The sequence below is a fragment of the Symphalangus syndactylus genome, chromosome 24 (genome assembly GCF_028878055.3).
Source record: "Symphalangus syndactylus isolate Jambi chromosome 24, NHGRI_mSymSyn1-v2.1_pri, whole genome shotgun sequence".
In the NCBI taxonomy this organism is placed as follows: Eukaryota; Metazoa; Chordata; class Mammalia; order Primates; family Hylobatidae; genus Symphalangus; species Symphalangus syndactylus.
The window spans coordinates 46,120,631-46,141,034 of NC_072446.2; the positions used below are offsets into that span (position 1 = coordinate 46,120,631).

The 20,404-nt window shown below is 47.0% G+C and overlaps 1 protein-coding gene across 10 annotated transcripts in view; it reads right to left on the minus strand.

The window, feature by feature from the left end:
* Positions 1-489: 489 nt before the first annotated feature.
* The window catches only part of RASSF2 (Ras association domain family member 2), a 45,119-nt gene continuing 25,204 nt past the window's right edge, over positions 490-20,404 (minus strand). For all 10 annotated transcript variants that reach the window (XM_055266233.2, XM_063633515.1, XM_055266231.2 and 7 more), the window contains 9 exons: positions 19,172-19,247; positions 16,997-17,148; positions 13,544-13,632; positions 11,463-11,623; positions 10,607-10,708; positions 9,234-9,285; positions 8,645-8,766; positions 6,760-6,857; positions 490-4,868 (listed from right to left, as the gene is read on the minus strand). In XM_055266233.2, coding sequence (XP_055122208.1) covers positions 4,799-4,868; positions 6,760-6,857; positions 8,645-8,766; positions 9,234-9,285; positions 10,607-10,708; positions 11,463-11,623; positions 13,544-13,632; positions 16,997-17,148; positions 19,172-19,247 — 922 coding nt within the window. In that variant the 3' untranslated portion in view covers positions 490-4,798. The remainder of the gene's footprint in view (positions 4,869-6,759; positions 6,858-8,644; positions 8,767-9,233; positions 9,286-10,606; positions 10,709-11,462; positions 11,624-13,543; positions 13,633-16,996; positions 17,149-19,171; positions 19,248-20,404) is intronic.

Consider the following 20,404-nt stretch of genomic DNA (forward strand, 5'->3'; position numbering starts at 1 on the left):
ACCATAGGGTGGAACTTGGACCCTAGTCTGAAAATCTTACACTTGGGGAGTCATGGGGGGATGCTTCCAACCCCTGCAGGGTGGCTTAGCCATTTTACAGGTGAGAAAACCAAATCCTAGAGAAAGGATCGTTGAGTTGGTCCCAGGGTTCAAGAGCAGGGGGTGGAGTCAGAGTGGAAATTCAGCCTCACTGAGTAGAAGTTCCAAGCTCTTTCCTCCACAGCTCCTGCCTCTCCAGAGCCCTCAACCGGGAGCTCCTAAGACGACCTTCTCATTTTACTTCCTACCTGGGACTTAACAGCCAGGCCCAAGCATGTTCAAACCATAAACTCGGGGAAGAAAATTAACTTATTTGGTGGGTGCTCCTTCCTGTTCCTGTCACCCACCTTACAACCACCCTCTCACAACACAGGGCTCCTCTCACAACACAGGGCTCCTCTCACGACACAGTGACCCAGCAGTCACACACAGACCCATCCACGGGGCACATCTCTTTGAAAAGTGCTTTATTTCAGTAAGATCTAAGTCAGGTGCATTAAAACATATCAAAATGTTACAAAAATGTATGGCTCCCTTACTGAGGCCTTGTCAGATTACGTTAGATGAGTAAACGCATCAGTGTATAAGTTCAGAGCCAAACGTTGAATCAAGCCATGTACCACCGCTGAAAGGCAAGTTATAATTAAGACTACTTCACAAGGCTAAAACAATTGGGAAAACCCTTCAGAAACACTAGCAATTATACACCAGAAACTTCAGCCTGGAAACAGGTCTGCGATCTGCAGGGAAGACTCCAAAGGTAAACTGAGGGTTTCCCACCATAGCTTGTGCATCTTGTGCTCAGTTAAATACAGTTAAAACACAAGGGGCACTTAAACACCCCCTTTGTGATAGGGCAAAGCTTTCTATTACATCTGGAAGAAGGGGGCGCCATTCTTATTTATAGCAAACTATAAAAATCATTCTTATTTTTACATCTCTAGGAAATCATATCTCATCTCATCTGAGTGAAGCAAGACTTTGTGCAAAACAATTTTAGTGGAAACGTGAAAACGTGTGCTGCTATGTCAGGGACGCTCATGGTGATCTCCTGTCTCCTATCTCATGCTTCACATCATGGTTTGGCCGCTGTAAGACACTGAAATTGCCTTGTTCATGTAGAAATCTCTCTCTTGGCCAGGCGCAGTGGCTCACACCTGTAATCCCAGAACTTTGGGAGGCCTAGGCGGGTGGATCACGAGGTCAGGAGTTCAAGACCGGCCTGGCCAAGATGGTGAAACCCCATCTCTACTAAAACCACACAAAAAAATTAGCCAGGCATGGTGGTGGGTCCCTGTAATTCCAGCTACTTGGGAGGCTGAGACAGGAGAACCACTTGAACCCCAGAGGCAAATGTTGCAGTGAGCTGAGATCGCACCACTGCGCTCCAGCCTAGGCAACAGAGCGAGACTCTATCTCGAAAGAAAAGAAAGAAAGAAAGAAGAAAGGAAGGAAAGAAGGAAGGAAGGAAGGAAATCTCTCTCAGCGACGTATCTATGACACCACATTCTCTGTGCTACAGAGCTTTGACATAAAACGTGGTTTTTGGTTGTTCTGTTGGTGGTGGTGGTTTCTTTAAAGAGAATTCCCTTTTCTTAAGAGAGCTTCTTGCTCTTCTGTGGCCAGTTTCTCTCTCCACCCTCCTGAGACTTTGAAATAACCACTCAACTCCACAGAATTCTTGTTGAGACTTTTCTGCATGGAAAACAGATTTTTTCGGGGGGCATTATATGCTACCGATATTAGCATAAAATGTGTTTCTCTAGAGGTTTCTAGGAGAGAGTACTGTTTTCTTTTGGTGAGGGAAGAGACGATTGTGAAAATATTTTTCCTTGAAGCATCAGCATGTCTCAGAGCAAAATCTTGACCCGAGGTCTCAGCATTTTTCTTGCAGATGGGTGACTAATATCCAGAAATCCTCTTGCCTCAACTCAACTCCAAGTTGAAGTCCATCCAGCCTTGTGCACATTCTTCACCAATACGTACAGGCAAGACTATCTTTTGTGCTTTTCAGCCTCTCCCCAAGATAATCCCCACCCCCCGGCCATTTAAGTCATCACCTTCCCTCTCATGTGATCACAGAGAATGTGACCTTGTGCTTAATTCCACCATCCCAGCCAGATAGGCTCAGGTTACTCCTTCACTTCATCACCTTGTAACATAAGCCCCTCCCGGGGTGGGGGTGGGGGGTGCGGGAGACAGATGCAGCTAAACTGCTTTTCACAAGTTGGATAAAAAAACCCAACCCTATAAACTGGTCTTTTGTTCTCTACACAATTTCAGGTTCATTGCACACAATTACATAAATTCCCACAAATCGGTCGAAGAGTTCAAAACTACAAGACCATGTGATACCAGTGAGAAAATCTGCTCCACACTGTGGCAAAGCGTCTTTGTTTCAGCTGCTGCTATTTCAAAGAACCTTTCCAAAATTTCTGATCAGGTTCTTAGGACATGAGAAATGACCTCTCAAGAGGGCAGGACAAAATGGAAGAGTGTGGTCTGCATTACATGGAAGTGTGTTGTGTAAGATGGGATTTCCTCTCACTTCCACCCCCTGACTTCCCATCTTTAAAAAGGTGAGTCTGCCTTAGTATTGCTCCCTTGGAAAGTGATCTGGCCAACTGGGCATGTTGCAGTATTTCCGCATTTAACACTATCGTAATGCTAGTGCAAATCAAAGAGAACTCTTGTAAGCCAGAAATCACTGTCCAATAAGAGCTAGTGGTTAGTAGTTTGCTTTGTGGAAATTCTTCTCCCAAGTCCTCCAAGGAGAATTACTGGGGCCAACTAAGGCTTTGAACATTCAAAATAAAAATTACCAGAAGTTCTCCAAATCATTTTCTCAATTGCAAAACTCAGGAGGTGTTTGCATTCACAGAACTATTCTTTCCCAGCTGTAACAAAGGAAGCCTCTCCCGGTGCCCACTCCTTGTCTTCTTACCCCAATTCTGTGCAGTTTGCAGAAGCCCTTCTGGGTTTCCACTCCATGCCCCACAGGACTGGTGCTGCTGTCCCCGTGGAGGAAGGAGACTTGCTATAAAACCCCTGGCGAAATGCCAGGGGCAGCATGCCATCTTTTTGCAGTCTACATTGAGACCACAGCTGTGAGCCTTCTAAAGAAGCCATAGGTATGAATGGGGGGCAGGAGGGTGCCCAGGGCAAAAACATCTCCACCAAAAAGGTCTGCCTTCCTTTGGAGGCACCAATCAGGGGCTGTCCTTTCCTCAACTGCCCAGCTCTGCAAACCTTCCATGGAGAGAAGGTGGAGAAGAGAAGAGCAGTGCCTCTACCCCAGCTAGGCTCAGAGATGCCTGCTATCAGGAGCTCCTGGTCTTGCTTGGTCGATCTCCACAGCCAGGCACCCAGGTCCAAGCATCTGTCTCCCTCTCAAACGGTATCAGCTGCACTGATGCCCAGCTGCCTGTCAAGCTTCCTGATGGGAGTCCCAGGGCACAGACTGTTCTTGCCCTTTTCTCCCATTGGTGTTGGATCTAAAGATCACCTAGGTGGCTGCGCAGAGGAGCTGAGGAGAAGCTCCATCCTCCCCATGCACCTTCACCAGGTGACCTAAAGAGCTTCCCTGAACCCCACACTCAGTAGAAAGATGAGGCTTCATTCTTGGAATGCATCTCCACACACAAGGTGAGGGCAACCTGCAAGAACCCAGAGGTTGGAAAGAATGAAGTCTTGACGGCAAACATCACCCCAGCTTCAAGTGCAGGAAGACCTTTGATGACGTGAAGATGGGCTGCGTTCAAGGCACCTGTCATTTCTGCAGGTAGCCTCAACATTTCCCTTCAACCTGAAACTTCCTGGCCACCAGGCCACCAGGCCCTGGCCACGCTAGCTGGTCAGCACTGTGTACACACCAGCAAGATCTTTGTTTCTTGACACATTTCCTGCCACTCAAGGAAGCACCAGAGAGATAGGTTGTCAGCTGGGTACAGAGAAACACACAGGATCTTCTCTGTCTCCTAAAGGTAGCCATGGAGGCAGAGATGGAGGCAGAATCCACTCTTCACAGGTTTCCACATAGAACATCACATATGTCTTTGTCATTTAAAACAATCAAGGTTTCCAGTGTAAAAATATGTGGGCTTATTGCATCTACCCTACGGATGGTTTATCTTTTTCTTTCCATCAGACTTGCCGCAAGGTTATGTGGCTGTTATTTTGTTAATTTCCAAGGCTCTTACATTCACTGATCCTTCTAGGCATACAGGGAGAATTTCTACCAACATATAAACAACCCAAATGGTGAACCTGGAGAACCCTCTTCCCTTTCTAAACACAGGCAGACATGTAGCTGCTCCCTGGCACTTGAGAGGAGAAATCTTTCCTTCAACCTAAATCCCACTCAGATCAGCGGCTCCTCTGATTTTCCTGCTCACGGGCAGCACATGTGCCAGGCTCACGGCTCTTGTGCTGGTTGCCTGGAATTTAATTATATGTGAAAGTATCAGGTAGCCACATGGACACGTACCATGCGTGCACACACATGTACACACACACATTTTGGGTTCTCCTTATAACTAAAATCAAAAGTCCTTGTGAGTGGAAGAAAGGAGGGCAGGGGTCCAGGGATAGGGAGTTGTCTGCTGACTTCTACATCCAGCTCCAGGCAGCAAATAATGGCTTGGCCGGAGCTGGGGAGGTTTGTGTCTAAATGTTTCCATGGAAAGAAAGTGCCTAGCTTCCTGGGGGTCTTATGGCAATGGCAGCTCCTGGGGTGCCCAGATCCCCTCGTTCTTGTGGCTCAGATTGTTGCTGGGGTCTCGGCTATCTCCTCCAGCCTCTGTCGAATCATTAGCCGGAGCACGGTGTACCTGGAGACAAGAAACAGGCTCAGGTGGAGAGCAGCCAGCAATGCACCACTCCCCAGGACCTTCCCCACCACCTGGGTAACACCAAGGTCACACCAGTTAACAGTGCATTGAAGTGCTCTGCTCCTTTGCTTCCATTACTGATCCCTCTTTAGCTACTTTGTTGCTTATGTTCATTCCTACAACACGATGAGAGAAAATAAAGAGACCAAATCCAAATTAGATTATTTTACTATGGGTAGAACATCTGGCCAAAAAAAAAAAAAAAGTTAAAAAAAAAAACAGCAATAATAAGCATTCTACGAATTCAGTGTGTTTGCTTACTATGTCCAAGACACTATGCATAGTACTTCATATGCACAGTAGCTCATGAACCCTCACCTAGGCTAGATGATATAAAATTGACCCTCTTGGGGATATACAGTTGATGATATACAGTTGACCCTCTTGGGGATCCTACAAAAATGGCAACTTCATATGGTTCAACCTTATAACAGAACCTGCATTTTGCAGAAGAGGCCATAGCAGCTACTAGGCATGCAGGTCCGTGGCTTGGGGGGAGTTTCATTTTCACATGACTTCCCTGAGCTGTGGCACTGCAGCTACAGGAGTGGGCACTGCTGTGCAGGGATAAATGGGCATATTCCTTATGTTCAGGCTTTGTGCTGCACAGAAAAAGCTATTTTTAAAGTTTAGGACATAGTTGGCTGGGCATGGTGGCTCATGCCTATAATCCCAGCACTTTGAGAGGCCGAGGCGGCTGGATCATTTGAGGTCAGGAGTTCAAGACCAGCCTGACCAACATGGCAAAACCCCATCTCTACTAAAAATACACACACACACACAAAAAATAGCTAGATATGGTGGTGCATGCCTGCAATCCCAGCTACTGGAGAGGCTGAAGCGGGAGAATCACTTGAGTCTGGGAGGTAGAAGTTGCAGTGAGCCAAGATCGCATCACTGCACTCCAGCCTGAGCAACAGAGCAAGACTCTGTGTCAAACAACAACAACAACAACAACAACAACAAAAACTTCAGGACATAGTAAGTGTTCAGTGTGTTATCAGACTAGTTATGATCATCGATACAGCAAATCCAGCAGCGGCTTTATTCTGCAGTGGCAAAAATGAATCATTTATTCCACCTTATTCCACCATATCTATGAAAGGCAGTCTCTTCTACGACTAAACATTGCAAAGAAATCACAAAATCCTTCCCAGAAAGAAGCTTTATTTTTCAATCCAAAGGCAATTTCCAGAAGATAAATGTTACAGAGGGAGGAAGGGGGAGAAGAAAGGATTTTGGAGGCTCGGGCTACATCCACGGCCAAGACAGCCTTCCTGAAATCCCTGGAACCTCCGGGTCTTGGTTAGCACTCCTTGCCTTCACCCCTTCAGGCAAGGGGTGGTAACACTAGCCCCAGGGACTGCACTATCCCTTGAGGTTACCCCAGACTCTGCCCAAGTCTTTGTGAATAGTCCCTTCTTCAAACACCCGTCAAAGACCCTCATCGGAGTGAGCGTCTGTCTCCTGCTGGGAGCCTGATCATATACTTAAGAAACCAGCGTACAGTCACCTTCCCTATTTCTGAATCTAGACCCCAAAGAAATTTTAAACCAACACCTTCTTTTCAGAGTCTTTCCCTAAGAGGGAGGACAAGAGACACTTTGATGTCCCACATCAAAATGAGAAGCTGACACAAGAAGTAGATGAACACACTTAACTGTCATGTCCCCACTTGAAATCCAGGTTTGTCAATGGGCAGCCCTCCCAAGAAAGCCCAGAGACCCAGGCCCACACAGCAGCTCAGCACAGTCCCTGCGAGGACCCAGCAGAGGCCCCTCTGTTGAGGCCCCAGGAGAAGTGCACCCAGCGCCCTAGAAGCCACGCTTACTTGCGCATCAGCTTCTTTACTTCCCGATCTTCTTCCTCCTGGAGCTTCTGAATGAAGCTTTTAAGTACCGGCATCTCGAACTTTATATACTGGGCCACCTAGAGAGAAAGAAGCAAGTCTGGGTGAATGCCCTTCCCAGCATTACTCCAATTCCTTTCAGGGTTGTCCTCATACAAGGCACAAAGCCTTGGGAAGTCTATCTTTTTCAGACACCCAGGATTTCCTTAAAGGCAGGAGCCAAGCCTCATTCCTCACCAGGCTGGGAAGGAGTCTGTGATGATTGCGTCACTTACATGACACCATCTCATAACTTCTCATTTTTCATGTCATGCATTCAATTCTTGATGAGGTGACGCAAAACTCAGAAAAGTACTTTCCCTTGACACAGTGATGCAGAGAAAGAACTGAACCCATTATGTTTAATAAGCCCCTTTGTTCTCCCCTAAGAGAATGGAAGGAATCAGGGTTCCCAATGACGATTTGGGTCTCAAGGCTCAAACAAGCATCCAAATATGAACTTGCTTTGAAGAGGCTGTGGGCGGCTCTGGGGTGAGTTAAAGTTTACAAATGATGCCAGGCATCGAGGTTCATGCCTGTAATCCCAGCACTTTGGGAGGCTGAGGCGGGCGGATCACTTGAGGTCAAGAGTTCAAGACCAGCTGGCCAACATGGTGAAACCCCATCTCTACTAAAAATACAAAAATTATTCAGGCACAGTGGTGCACACCTGTGGTCCCAGCTACTCAGGGGTCTGAGGCAGGAAAATAGCTTGAACCAGGGAGGTGCCACTGCACTCCAGCCTGGGCAACAGAGCAACACTCCGTCCCCAAAAAAAAAAAAAAAATTTAAAAAATGGCTTCCCTTTCCCCACCAGAATCCCCACCCTGCTCTATCAACTCTTATCCCTGGGATAAGCATATTTCTCTACCCTATTAATGTTGAGCTTGTCCACATGACTGGCTTTGGCCAGTGGAATGTGTGTGGACATGACACACCAAATCTGAGTGGAGGCTTCAAATATGCTTACATGATTTGGCCTGTTTTCTCATGCTCCACCATCTGCCATGAGGAGCACACCCATGTGCAGTAACTACTGCCCCAAAAGCCTGGGCCTCTGGGTGAGTCACACAGTGCAGACTTGAACTCAACCCACACTTAGAGTAGAGCCATTGCTACTAGACCATAGAATCATGGGCAAAAAAGTAAATGTTTGCTGTTGTAAGCTACTATGATTTGGAGATGTTTGTTACTGTAGCAAAAGCTGACTATTACATGGCTTACTTCTTGTATTACTTTTTTGTGACAGGGTCTTGCTGTATCTATCACCCAGGCTGAAGTGCAGTGGTGCCATCACAGGTCACTGCAGCCTAAACGTCTTGTGCTCAAGTGATCCTCCCACCTCAGCCTCCCAAGTAGCTGGGACCACATGCACACACCACCATGCCCAGTTACTTTAAAATTTTTTTTGTAGAGACAGAGTCTCACTTTGTTGCCTGGACTAGTCTCAAATCCCTGGCCTCAAGCAATCCTCCTGCAGTGACCACCCAAAGTGTTGGGATTACAGGAGTAAGCCACCGCAACCAGCCAACTGCTAACTTCCTAGCATTGCTCAAAGAGTGTTTGCAGACACTTCTCATCCCCTAACAGTACCCTAGGAAAGCTCAGGCAATTGATTCCTTCTATGGAAATCACTTTCTGCCTGGGCATTCCTCCAGCAACTCCCTCAGGGCACACCTTCAACCTGGCTTCAAGAGAACCTGGTTCTGAAGAAGTGAAAGGGGGCATGGTCATTGGTCAAAAAAGTCATTCTATACCCCAGTTACAGGTGATCCAACCAAATCCCCACCCTCCTGAGGACAGACCACCTGACCCAAAGGGAACTCACGTCATAGGTGACTTCCTCCACCTGGTCCTTCTCCATTAGGAACACTTTGGAGACCTGCTCACATGGGCCCTGGAGGATTCGGGCAATCAGTGGGTAATCGGTGGCCTTCAGCTTCTGTTTCTCTGCAACCACACACAACCAGGAGCAGCCCTGAGGCCTTTCTCACATTAAGTAGTGGTCAATGCAGGGGTCCAAATGGACTAGGCACCTTGGGAGATGCCGCCATGTAAGTCAGGAGACTGACTTATAAATGAACGATTCCATAGGTGTTGTGAAAAGCAACTTCCTCCCACTCCCCACCCCTCAAGAATACCACCATGCCTCAAACTCCTTGGAGGAATTGGGTTTATCTGTCCCTTAAGAAAATCTAGTTCCTTTTTTAATAGGCAGTTAGGTTTAGAATTTGTTTACTGGCCATATAAGGCAATCCCTAGTGGACTCACACAGCAAGCCCATCAGACTTGAAGGCAAACAACATTTGGAAGTTTCCAAAACCCAAACAACAAGCAAAGGAGGCAGAGGTATTTTTTTAACTTGCTATTTTGAGTTAATTAGAAGTTTTAAAGTACACCGTGGTCTTCAGACTTACCACCACTCGTATGGACCACGTACAAGGCAAACTCCTCTGCTGAATTCTCAATCTGAAGCAGGAGCAAAAGATACTTGTTGAAAGTATCTATTTAAACATCCCAACTTCGAGGCTTTTTCTCTTCTTTAACAATGCAAAGCTAAGTCAATTTCAGGCTGTTTTGAGGGGAGAGCTATTTATCTACAACTCTCAGAAGTGATGAGAAGATCGAGAAGGCAGATGACTTTATCAATAATACAGTCTTGTGCTTAACCACGAGGATGCATTCTGAGAAATGTGTCACTAGGCGATTTCGTTGTTGTGCAAGCATCGTAGAGTATACTTACAGAAACCTGGATGGCATAGCCTACTTCACACCTAGGCCATATGGTATATAGCCTATTGCTCCTAGTGTACAAACCTGTACAGCATGTTACTGTACTCAATGCTGTAAGCACTTGTAACACAATGGTAAGCATTTGTGTATCTAAACATATCTAAACACAGAAAAGGTACCATAAAAAATGGATTATAATCTTACAGGACCACTGTCGTATATGTGGTGCGTCATTGACCAAATTGGTCGTTCTGTAGCACACGACTAGGATAGATGATAGCTATCATCTATTGCAGTGTGCCAGGCATAGTTCTACCAATGTTAAAGATTTCAACCCATCTAATGCTCACGACGATACTATAGCAAGGTCCTATTAACCTCATTTCATGATGATGAAGCAGAGGCAGGGGCAGGTTAAGTAACTTGCCCAATTCATCCAACTAGCAGGTGCTCAATGGAGATTTGAACCCACAGCCTGTGTTCTTAGGTTGTTAGGCTACACTGGCCTCTATTAAAAATAAGAACACCTGGTCTCCAAAAGATCTCTGGTCTCCAAGAGATTGTGGAAAACACAGAGCAACAGAACTTTAAAAGCACTCCTGCACTATAATTTGCACATCTATTTAAGTATCATATTTCAAAGTAGGTTTCCCAACTGTGTCCCAGAAGTCAATCTTTGCACTGAGCCCAAAACCAGTCAGCAGGCCCCAGGGTCCTTCTAAAGTAGCCCATAAAGGATTTGAGGGCTGATGTTTCTCAAACTTCGGTAGGCATCCAAATCCCCTGCAGGCTTGTTAGACGGCATCCCTGGCCTACCCCTCACAATTTCTGATTTAGTGGGTCTGGGGTGGGGCCTGAGAATCTGAATTTCTAACAAGCACCCAGGTGATGCTGATGCTGTGGACTTTGTCCTGGATCGTGAGGATCTAAAGAACCGAAGCTCTCTGCTCAGCATCCCACAAACCACACAATTTCCATGGCTCCTTCCACAACCACTCTAGGGGGCCCAAGGCACACCTGTGACCCTATCTGTGGCCAGCCAGCAAAGGGAACTTGCCTTAAATTTGTTGAGCAGCAGCTTCAGGACCTGTGGGGTGGTCATGGTGCTGTTGATGCGGACGTTGGTGACAGAGCCATAGGCTGGTGTGAACACGGACGTCTGTCAATAGAAGGGCCCAGCTCAGGGTGGGAGTGGGAACAAGGACCCAGTGCTAAAATCCAGGTGCGGCACAGGACACAGTGACAACGATACTCAAAATGTACTCCCTGGGAGCCCCCGGCAGACTGGCAAGCAGCAGGCTATGTAGACAAAGCAACCCTCGGGGTTTGCATAATTCAGTTCATGCTCCACACTCAAAAAGACCCTTCCTCTGGGACTTCAGCACAAGGCTGTCTCTGACCACTCTCCCACCATGCGCTTGCCTCCAGGGGTAGGATTTGAACAAAGCAGGAGGAAAGGAGGGATCAGCAAGCTCGGGTGGGATGGGTGGTGCACTGACACCCCAGGTCTGAGGCCTGCAGCTCTGCTTCAGCTCTGGAAAAAGCCAGACCATACACCAGCTGGAGACACAGTGTGCGGGAAGAGGGTAACACATGGATTTTCTTGGGAGAGACTGATGAGCTGCGTTTATAGGGTCTTCAAGGCTACAGCAGGGACTGCTTTGTACAGCCCCACTGAATTCACCCACCACCTTAAGGGGAACCCACAGGGGGACTTTGAGGCTTCTGACCTGGGGTCCCTCAGCCCTCTGGAAGCCAGCAGGGCTTGCAGCCCACCCACAACCCAAAGACTAAACAGCAGCAAACACCTGGCTTCCCAGGCATCCACACCACCCACAATATGGCTGTAGCCCTGAGGTGCCATCTACCCAGGAAGAGGTTTTCCCCGTCCCCTGTCCCCCTGTCCACCTTACCTTATGGTTGTAGAAATGGCCGTTGATGGAGAAGCGGTGGCGTCTGATTCGACGCTGGTCACTAGGCGTCCTCACATTGCCACGGCGACGCACCCCAACATCACTGCGTGTGCGCATCAGCTGTGGGGTGTCCTCCTGCAGGGGCTTCAGGCCCCTGGAGTCTGAGAGAGGAGAGGGAAATGAATTCTGTCTGTCTGGACCTTGGACATGGCACATGGTCCCCAATTTGTGGCCAGTGCTACAGCACCCACTGTCTCCAAAAATATATATTTTATACAAATAATGTTTTCTGCTGGGGGAAAAACATAATGCAGAATTTACAGAGAAGCTATACAGTGAAAAGTTCAGAGACCAGACTTCAGAGACGGACTCCCTGGGTTCAAATCCCTGCTCCACAATTGCCACATATCACTAACCTCTCTGTCCCTCGGTGTTTTTATACATAAAATAGGGATAATAATAACACCCATCTCAGAGGGTTGCTGAGGGTTTAAGTGAGTTAATATACATAAAGCACTTAGAATAGTGCCTGGCACAGGAGAAGCATGATATAAGAGCTAACAAGATACTGCAAACGAGCTCTGACACATGCTACACATGGATGAACCTTGATGACATTATGCTAAGTGCAACAAGCCAATAACAAAACAGCAAATACTGAATGGTTCCACTTATATGAGGTACTTAGAGTGTACCTCATGTAATTGAAGTACACTGTAAGTACATTCTAGGTACATTCAAAATTACAGAGACAGAGAGTAGAATGGTGGTTGCCAGGGGCTAGAGGGAGAAGGATATGGGGAGTTATTGGGAGTTAAATGGGTACAGAGTTTCAGTTTCACAAGATGGAAAGCGTTCTGGAGATGGATGGTGGTGATGGTTGCACAACATTATGAGTGCATTTAATACCACTGAACTGTACCACTTAAAATGGTTAAGATGGTAAACGTTATATTATGTATATCTTACTGCAATAAAAAATTAGAAAAAATAATGTTTAATAGAACATATATCTAAAAATATATGGGGTTCCCATGGCATATTTCTATCCTTGTATGTGTATAAATATAAAATATTGACATTAATCACAAGTAGGTTAATCTGCTCTTATTAAAATATATTTAATCCACGTAATATAAAAAAGATTTTGCAAACTGACAATATCTATGAAAATTAAAAATGCACATGGCCTTAAACCCAGAAATTCCACTTGAAAGAATCCTACACGCTGACAAATGTGTGACATAACACATGTATAAGGCGACCGACTGCAAACTTGTTTGTCATAGCAGAGGCTGAAAATGACTTAAATGTCTACCAATAGGGAGTGATTACATAAATTATCCTTTTTCCATACAACGAAATAATGCAGAGCTGTACAGAATAAGGAAGTTCTTTACAAATTTATATGGAAAAATTCCCCAGATAAACTGACAAATAAAAACTGGGATCTGCACAATGCTACCACTTGTATAACTAGGGGAAGAAGAGAAACTACATCCAATCAGCTGTGGTGGCTCATGCCTATAATCCCAGCACTTTGGGAGGCTGAGGCGGGCAGATCACTTGAGGCCAGGAGTTCAAGACCAGCCTGGCCAACATGGCAAAAACCTGTCACAACTAAAAATACAAAAATTAGCTGGGCATAGTGGCGCATGCCTTTAATCCCAGCTACTCAGGAGGCTGAGGTGAGAGGATCACTTGAATCCAGGAAGCAGAGCCAAGATTGCACTACTGCACTGCATCCTCCTGGGTGGCAGAGGGAGACAGAAGGGAAGGGGAGGGGAGGGGAGGGGAGGGGAGGAGAGGGAAGGGAAGGGAAGGGAAGGGAGAAAGAAACTACATCCACCCATAAAGATATGTCAGTGTGTTTTGCTTATATTTGCATGGACTATCCCACGAAGGATGTTCTTGGGATGCTTCTAGGTGGGTGGATGAGGTGGGTGACTTAATTCTCTCCCTTTGTATCTTGACCCATATACATTTTATATTCTCAAAAATAAATAACAGTTTACAACATCTATCACAGCGGTCTTCACACAGTTGGTCCCTAGCTGGAAGCACCTTCCACTCACATGTACCTGTGGGGCTTGGCATCTGGTCACCCTCCGGCGGGGCATCCACCTCTGAGATCTGAACTTTGGGCACAGTCAGGGGCTTCAGGGTGGTTCTGGGGGTGGAGAAGACAAAGGGGAGGGGAGAGACTAGTTTAACCCCTGTGGAAAGACGCCCCCACACCCGCCGGACCCTACTCCTGCAAGGGGAGTACTTTGCTAGTGCCAGGCTGGGTACTGGCACACATTAGGTGATGAAGGGTGCAGGTGGGCTGCGCCGAGCATCCCATGAAAGGCTGGCCCAGCTCCCAGGTCAAGCAGTGGGTGGGGCAGGGGGCGTTCTGGAGGGAGAAGATGTTCTTTTGCAGCAACTGCAGCAACACAAGCATCCAATTCATCAAGCCCAGGATGGAGAATACCAAGGAACAAAACCCATGAGCGGCCTGCACTGCTTCTAAGCATGTATGGGTTCTATGGCTTATTTGGAAAACTCTAATAATGGCCATTTGTCTTTCAGGGTAAGATTCCAGTTTAGACTCATTGCTGTTGAAGAAATAACTCATAATTGCTTCTGGCATTCAAAAGGAATGGAAAGTTAATAAGTTGGCCACAACAAGGGCAGGGGCAGCTTTGGAAGGGACACTGACAGTGTTCTCGGGGTGCAAGGACGGAGTCCTCATCCAAGCTGAAGAAAGGGTTACAAGTAGGCAGTCCAAGCTGAGACCCTGGTTTGCCATCATAACTGGCAAATAACTTCTCAAAGCCAAAAAGGACAAAGGGAGCAGCTCAGAAAAACATCCAAAATCAACAGAGGATTTGGCTAGAAAGGAGAATGATATTTGACCAATTAAGACCAACCCATGGTGAGAAGAGCATGGGCTCCCTGGGACCCAGTAGGGATAAACCTCATGTTCTGGGGAGGATCGTTTTAAGGAAGGACAATTAAAATGGAAAATCTGAAAGAACTTCCTATTGTAATTTAACTCATATACTTCTGAGCCACAGAATGGACCTGGTCAGAGCTTCTGGGGAATGGTGAACGCTTGGCACCCAGAGCAGCCACTTCTACTCCCTGATTTAAAGCCTTCATTCTTGCTGGAGCAGGAACCAGTCTCAGCATCCTTTTTTTTTCTTTTTTCTTTTCTTTCTTTTTTTTTTTTTTTTTTTTTTGATGGGGCAGGGGGACAGAGTCTTGCTCTGTTACCCAGACTGCAGTGCAGTGGTACGATCTTGGCTCACTGCAATCTCCACCTCCTGGGTTCAAGTGATTGTCCTGCCTCGGCCTCCTAAGTAGCTGAGATTATAGCCATGCGCCACCGTGCCTGGTTTTGTTTGTTTTGTTTTTGTTTTTTGGTTTTTTTTTTTGTAGAGACAGGGTTTCACCATGTTGCCTAGGCTAATTCCTGAGCTCAAGTGATCCGCCCACCTCAGCCTCCCAAAGTGCTGGGATTATAGGTGTGATCCACCATGCCCAGCCTCAGGATCCTTCTTAAGACAGTAGTGTAGGCATTCACTGTATTATAGCTGACATCTAAATGACATCATTTACCATTCCTGAGAATTCTCCCAAAGTATTTTGCAGAGTCAACCAAGACCAGCTTGATGCCACAGAGAAGGGAGAAGAAGCAGGCAGAGTGAAGGACCCCTTAACAGCCCAAACCAAAGGCCACAGGGTCAAAGGAAATCTTAAAAATCATCTCACTTAGGGAATAGAATAGTCTGGGGGTCAAGGTCAGGCTGTGAAATGGGCTTGGCCATTGGAAATCAAATACAGAGATAATACAGTATAGTATAACAATACAGTACAGTGTAACAAATACAGCTGGGCATGGTGGCTCACACCTGTAATCCCAGCACGTTGGGAGGTCAAGGTGGGAGGATTGCCTGAGGCCAGGAGTTTGAGACCAACCTGTGCAACATAGTGAGACCCCACCTCTACAAAAATACGAAAATTATCCAGGTAGGGCCAGGTATGGTGGCTCACGCCTGTGGTCCCAGAACTTTGGGAGGTCAAGGAGGGTAGATAACTTGAGGTCACGAATTCAAGACCAGCCTGGCCAACATGATGAAACCCTCTCTCTACCAAAAAATACAAAAATGGCTGGGTTTGATGGTGGGCACCTGTAATCCCAGCTACTCGGGAGGCTGAGGCACGAATCTCTTGAACCCGAGAGGCAGAGGTTGCAGTGAGCCGAGATCACATCACTGCACTCCAGCCTGGGCAACAGAAAAAAAAAGGTCAGGGTGGGGCGGTGTGCACCTATAGTCCCAGCTGCTGGGGAGTCTGAGTTGGGAGGATCACTTGAGCCTAGGAGGTTGAGGCTGTGATTAAGTCACTGCACTCCAGCCTGGGAAACAGAGTGAGACCTTGTCTCAAACAAAACAAAACAAAAATACGGTGATAGTGCTGAAAAGCAGAGCATGAAACCGGCAAAGTTAGATGAAACCAAAGAATCTTAACCAGACATCCTAGCACCTATGGGGTGGGCAACAATTTTCCTCCTTAAATCCCCTTGGAAAGAAACCAGACCAGCTCCAGGGCTGGCCACATAGTAGGTTTCTCTCAATTATAGAGAAACATAGATTTGGCTGTGGAGTTTAGCAAAATGTTCAATATGGCCAACAGAGAGGGCTTGATTTTCATTTAAACCAGAAAAAAAAGGTCACTGTGGTTTTGGCTGAGAGGCGAGCACACTCCACCCAGGCTGGTGCCGAAGGCAGTCAGCATCAGCAGGTTTCAGGATGGAGCCAGGCTAGTCACTTGATCCTGAAACTCAAGTCCCAGAAAGACAATAAAGAGGGCATGCCTTGCTAGAGGCATTTGGTGGCGCATTTGGCGGCTTATTCAGCCATGGAGGATAAGGAGGGATGGGCTAGGTCTTCCCAGCCCTTCTGGTGGGAACTTAGACCACCACCATCTCACCACACCCTGGCTCCCCGTGTGATCTGCAGGGAGCAGACCCCTGGCTGATCTCGCTTGGCTGACTCTGACAGAGCCTGACATTCCTTTTCCTCTTCCAGGTTCCCCCAAGATTCAGAGAGCTTTGATCAGAAGGTTCAAGTCGTGAATGGTTTGGAGTGGGGCTATTCTATGAGGAGTGGTCCCAGTGGGGAGGGTGCTGGGGCATGGGGTGCCCTGTTAGAAATCTGCAGGCTGGGCCTCACTAGCCACCAGCAACTCCACTCAGAGACTCCTGAGTTCTCCCTAAGGGAGGACTCTGACTCAGCAGCTCCCCTCGTATGACTCAGCAGTCCCCTCCTGTGACCTCATCAGTGACTGCGGTGACAGGAAGGGGACCCAATCACAGCCAGTCTGCCCCTTGTTCCTCATTCCAAGGCCAAGGCAGGCGGGCAATAGAGGTAGTAGGAGGAGGAGCCAGGGTCAGGGCTGGCTGGAAGAAGGAAGCATTTATCTGCTTGAGAACACACAGAACCCCCAAGCATCCCGGTCATCTCCCTGCCCCATCTCTCCTCACTCACCCCTGAGCCCCCAGGTTACAGCCAGAGTGCCAGGAGGAGGAGGACGGAGGGGGCCGAATGCGTTCGTTGTCATCCTGCATCTGCAGGCGAATGGGCCGTCGCAGGCCCCAGGAGATGTTCAGGAGCCCCTCCACGATGAACTCGTCTTCTTCCTGCCCACAAGCAATCAGAGGGGTGAGCCTAGAAAAGCCCCCACAGAAGCCAAGACCATGCTGAGGGACAAATGACACATTCTTCATATGTCCTGGCTGGGGGCCCCCAGATTGTATTCACATGATAGGGGCAGCTGCCTAGTTCACACCCCAGCTCTGAGATACTTTCTAACGTAAACTACCCCAGATCCTAAAGCTGACCTCACAAGTCAGCACAAAAGTTGCTGTGAAATTCAAATACATAGATGTAAATTATAAAAAGCATTGTTTTTCTTTTTTATCCCAATGACTTTTAAAGAAAGTGGAATACATCTCTTAAAATAAATGAGATTAGCCTTGCTAACAGAAGCAAGAACTGGAGTTAGCTACATCCCATCCCCTACTATGGAAAATATAGCTCTTTAGCTATAACATATGTTTAGCAATCCAACCTGGTGGTTGAAGGAAATTTAAAGCAACATTTGCTGAAGTTTATTCTACAGAACACCAGCTCCTCTAGCTGATGAACTGTTGTCTTTAAAACAATGTCAAGTGATCATGAGCTGGGAGAGGCTGTGTTAATCAGATTTCCAAGCAGCAGAATGTCCCAAGTTCTGTAATAAACTAACGGGCTAAATGACAGCTCTCCAACAGGTGAATAAATCTTGCAGGAGTCCCCAATTTATACTCAAAGGTTGCTGACTAATTAGACGTTAAATGTAAAACCATTCTAGAGGCATTTATATGTTCTATCCCAAAGAATTGGGACTCGCTTATGACTATGAAATCCTTTAATCATGGAGCACTTTTAATCATTTATTCTATAGGACATAACCCAGGAAGGCTATTTAAGAACTAAAATCTTGCATGGCCCAGTTGCTGATTAGTAAAAGCTTGAAGGGAAATCCCTAAAAGAATCAGTTCTCCTCCCTCCAGTCTCAGAAAAACCTTTTTGAAGCCATGTTTTATGGGCTGATCAAGTGTTAGATCTGGGTCATGGGACACATCTTCAAGACAAGCCCCATAGGTGAAAATGACATCAGCCCATTGAGCAACTAACTTGGGCCCCAAAATCATCCTCAAAGAGGGAGGAATGAATAAAAGAGGGAAGGAGAGAAATGAAACAATTTTGGGGTGCTTAGGAGTCTCGGGGAGGAAGGCTTTATGTAAACATAGGCAATTTACATGGCCTTCCCTTGATCAAGGTGGGCATCATTCGTTTACACAATTGTTGGTCAAAATTTAACCCAAAACAGGATTTTGTCTAAGTGGAGTGGTTTGAGGGATACAGAATAGGTCACTACATCTCACATACTGTCCCCAAGCAACCTGCCTTAGCAGCTGAAATTCCACCATCTGTTATCTGTTTCTATGGATTAAATCGCCACAGCTTGATAACCTCAAAATGTGTTTCAAAGGGCATTACACATATGGACCTTTTTATCAGTCACAGGCGCTTGGGTATAAAGTACCCTACCAGACTCCTTTATAACCGATCGTCTATCTGATAACAGGCTTTAGAGAAATGGATACAGGATGAGTAAGCTCAGTTTTGGGATGGGAACCAAATGAATAACAAAAGCAACCTAGGATGACCAAGTGGGGGGACGGGCCAAGTGCTACCATCGAGAGCTTATATGCTTTGCCCAGGTCACTGCAGCGATAGGACTTGGGCCCAAGTGTTTAAACACAGAGGACTGGGTGGGGTTCCCGAATTGCCCAATGAGAGGACGTCTGCTTGGGAGCCACCTGGAAAGGTCATTTCATGAAAGCTCCCTCTGGAGAATCTCCCCCATGAGACTGGGCTAGCCCCACCACACTTCTACAGGAATGTCTCTGTTTCACATCTCTGAAACATTCATCCTTTCTGGAACAAAACTGGGCCTGGAGTCTTCTTCCAAAGAACCCCAAGGACTCTCCCTAGCATCCTAAATGAGAAGGAGGAGGGGCAGGGATCTTTGGGACCTCAGGGACCTTCAGACCCAGGACACATGGTGACAAGGCCTGGACTAGCCAATCAGGGCCTTCCCTGGGGACTCCTTACCTCCCGATGCCGGAGCTGTAAATTCTGGCCTTCATAGTACAAGTTGTAGGTCTTCAGATGCAAGAGAAGTTCATTTCTTAGGGGGAAAAATGCAAGATGTATAACATTATCAGCTGAAGCCACTTATAATGCAGTTGTTCCCTCTTTCTCTCACCTCTCATCTGGCCTTCAGTCACCCCACTTTGGGTATTTGTCCATATATACATACACACACATGCACACGCACACAGAGTTCTGCCCCCACCACCCCATAACCATCTTCCCCCAGGATCAAAGTCAAGAGTGAGCACCACCCAGAACAATTCTGAATGAAAGGAGCAACTCCAGGACACCAAGGCGGGCCTCGTCTACCACCAATACTCCCAAACTCAAGCTGAAAGAGCAGGTGTTAATAAGCCATGGATTCACTGAGGCAAGCACTTCAGAGCCCACAGACAGCGATTCTCCTGCGTGGCTGTGGCCTCTTCTCCCTCAAGCACGCTGTGAGTGAGGAAAGGACAATAACGACAGGCCTTCACAAAACTCAGAAGTCCAGGCGTGGTGGATCACACCTGTAATCCCAGCACTTTGGGAGGCCAAGACCAGCGGATCACTTGAGGTCAGCAGTTCAAGACCAGCCTGGCCGACATGGTGAAACCCCATCTCTAATAAAAATACAAAAAATTAGCCAGGCGTCGTGGTGCATGCCTGTATTCCCAGCTACTCAAGAGGCTGAGGCAGGAGAATCACCTGAACCTCGGAGGCAGAGGTTGCAGTGAGCTGAGATCATGCCACTGCACTCCAGCCTGGGCAACAGAGTGAAACTCTGTCTCAGAAAAAAAATAAAAGACTCAGAAGCTTCCAGACTGTTCAGAAGCGAAATGAGACAGGTTTGAGCCACACTAACTTATGCTTCATAGACATGACCTTATCATGTGTTTAAAAACTTGTGGCTGGGAGCGGTGGCTTATGCCTGTAATCCCAACACTTTGGGAAGCTGAGATGGGCGGATTGCCTGAAGTCAGGAATTCGAGACCAGTCTGGCCAACATGGTGAAACCCTGTCTCTACTAAAAATACAAAAAAAAAATTTAGCCAGGCATGGTGGTGTGCACCTGTAATCCCAGCTACTGGGGAGGCTGAGGCAGGAGAATGGCATGAACCTGGGAGGTGGAGGTTGCAGTGAGCTGAGATCGTGCCACTGCACTCCAGCCTGGGCAACAGAGTGAGACTCCATCTCAAAATAAACAAACAA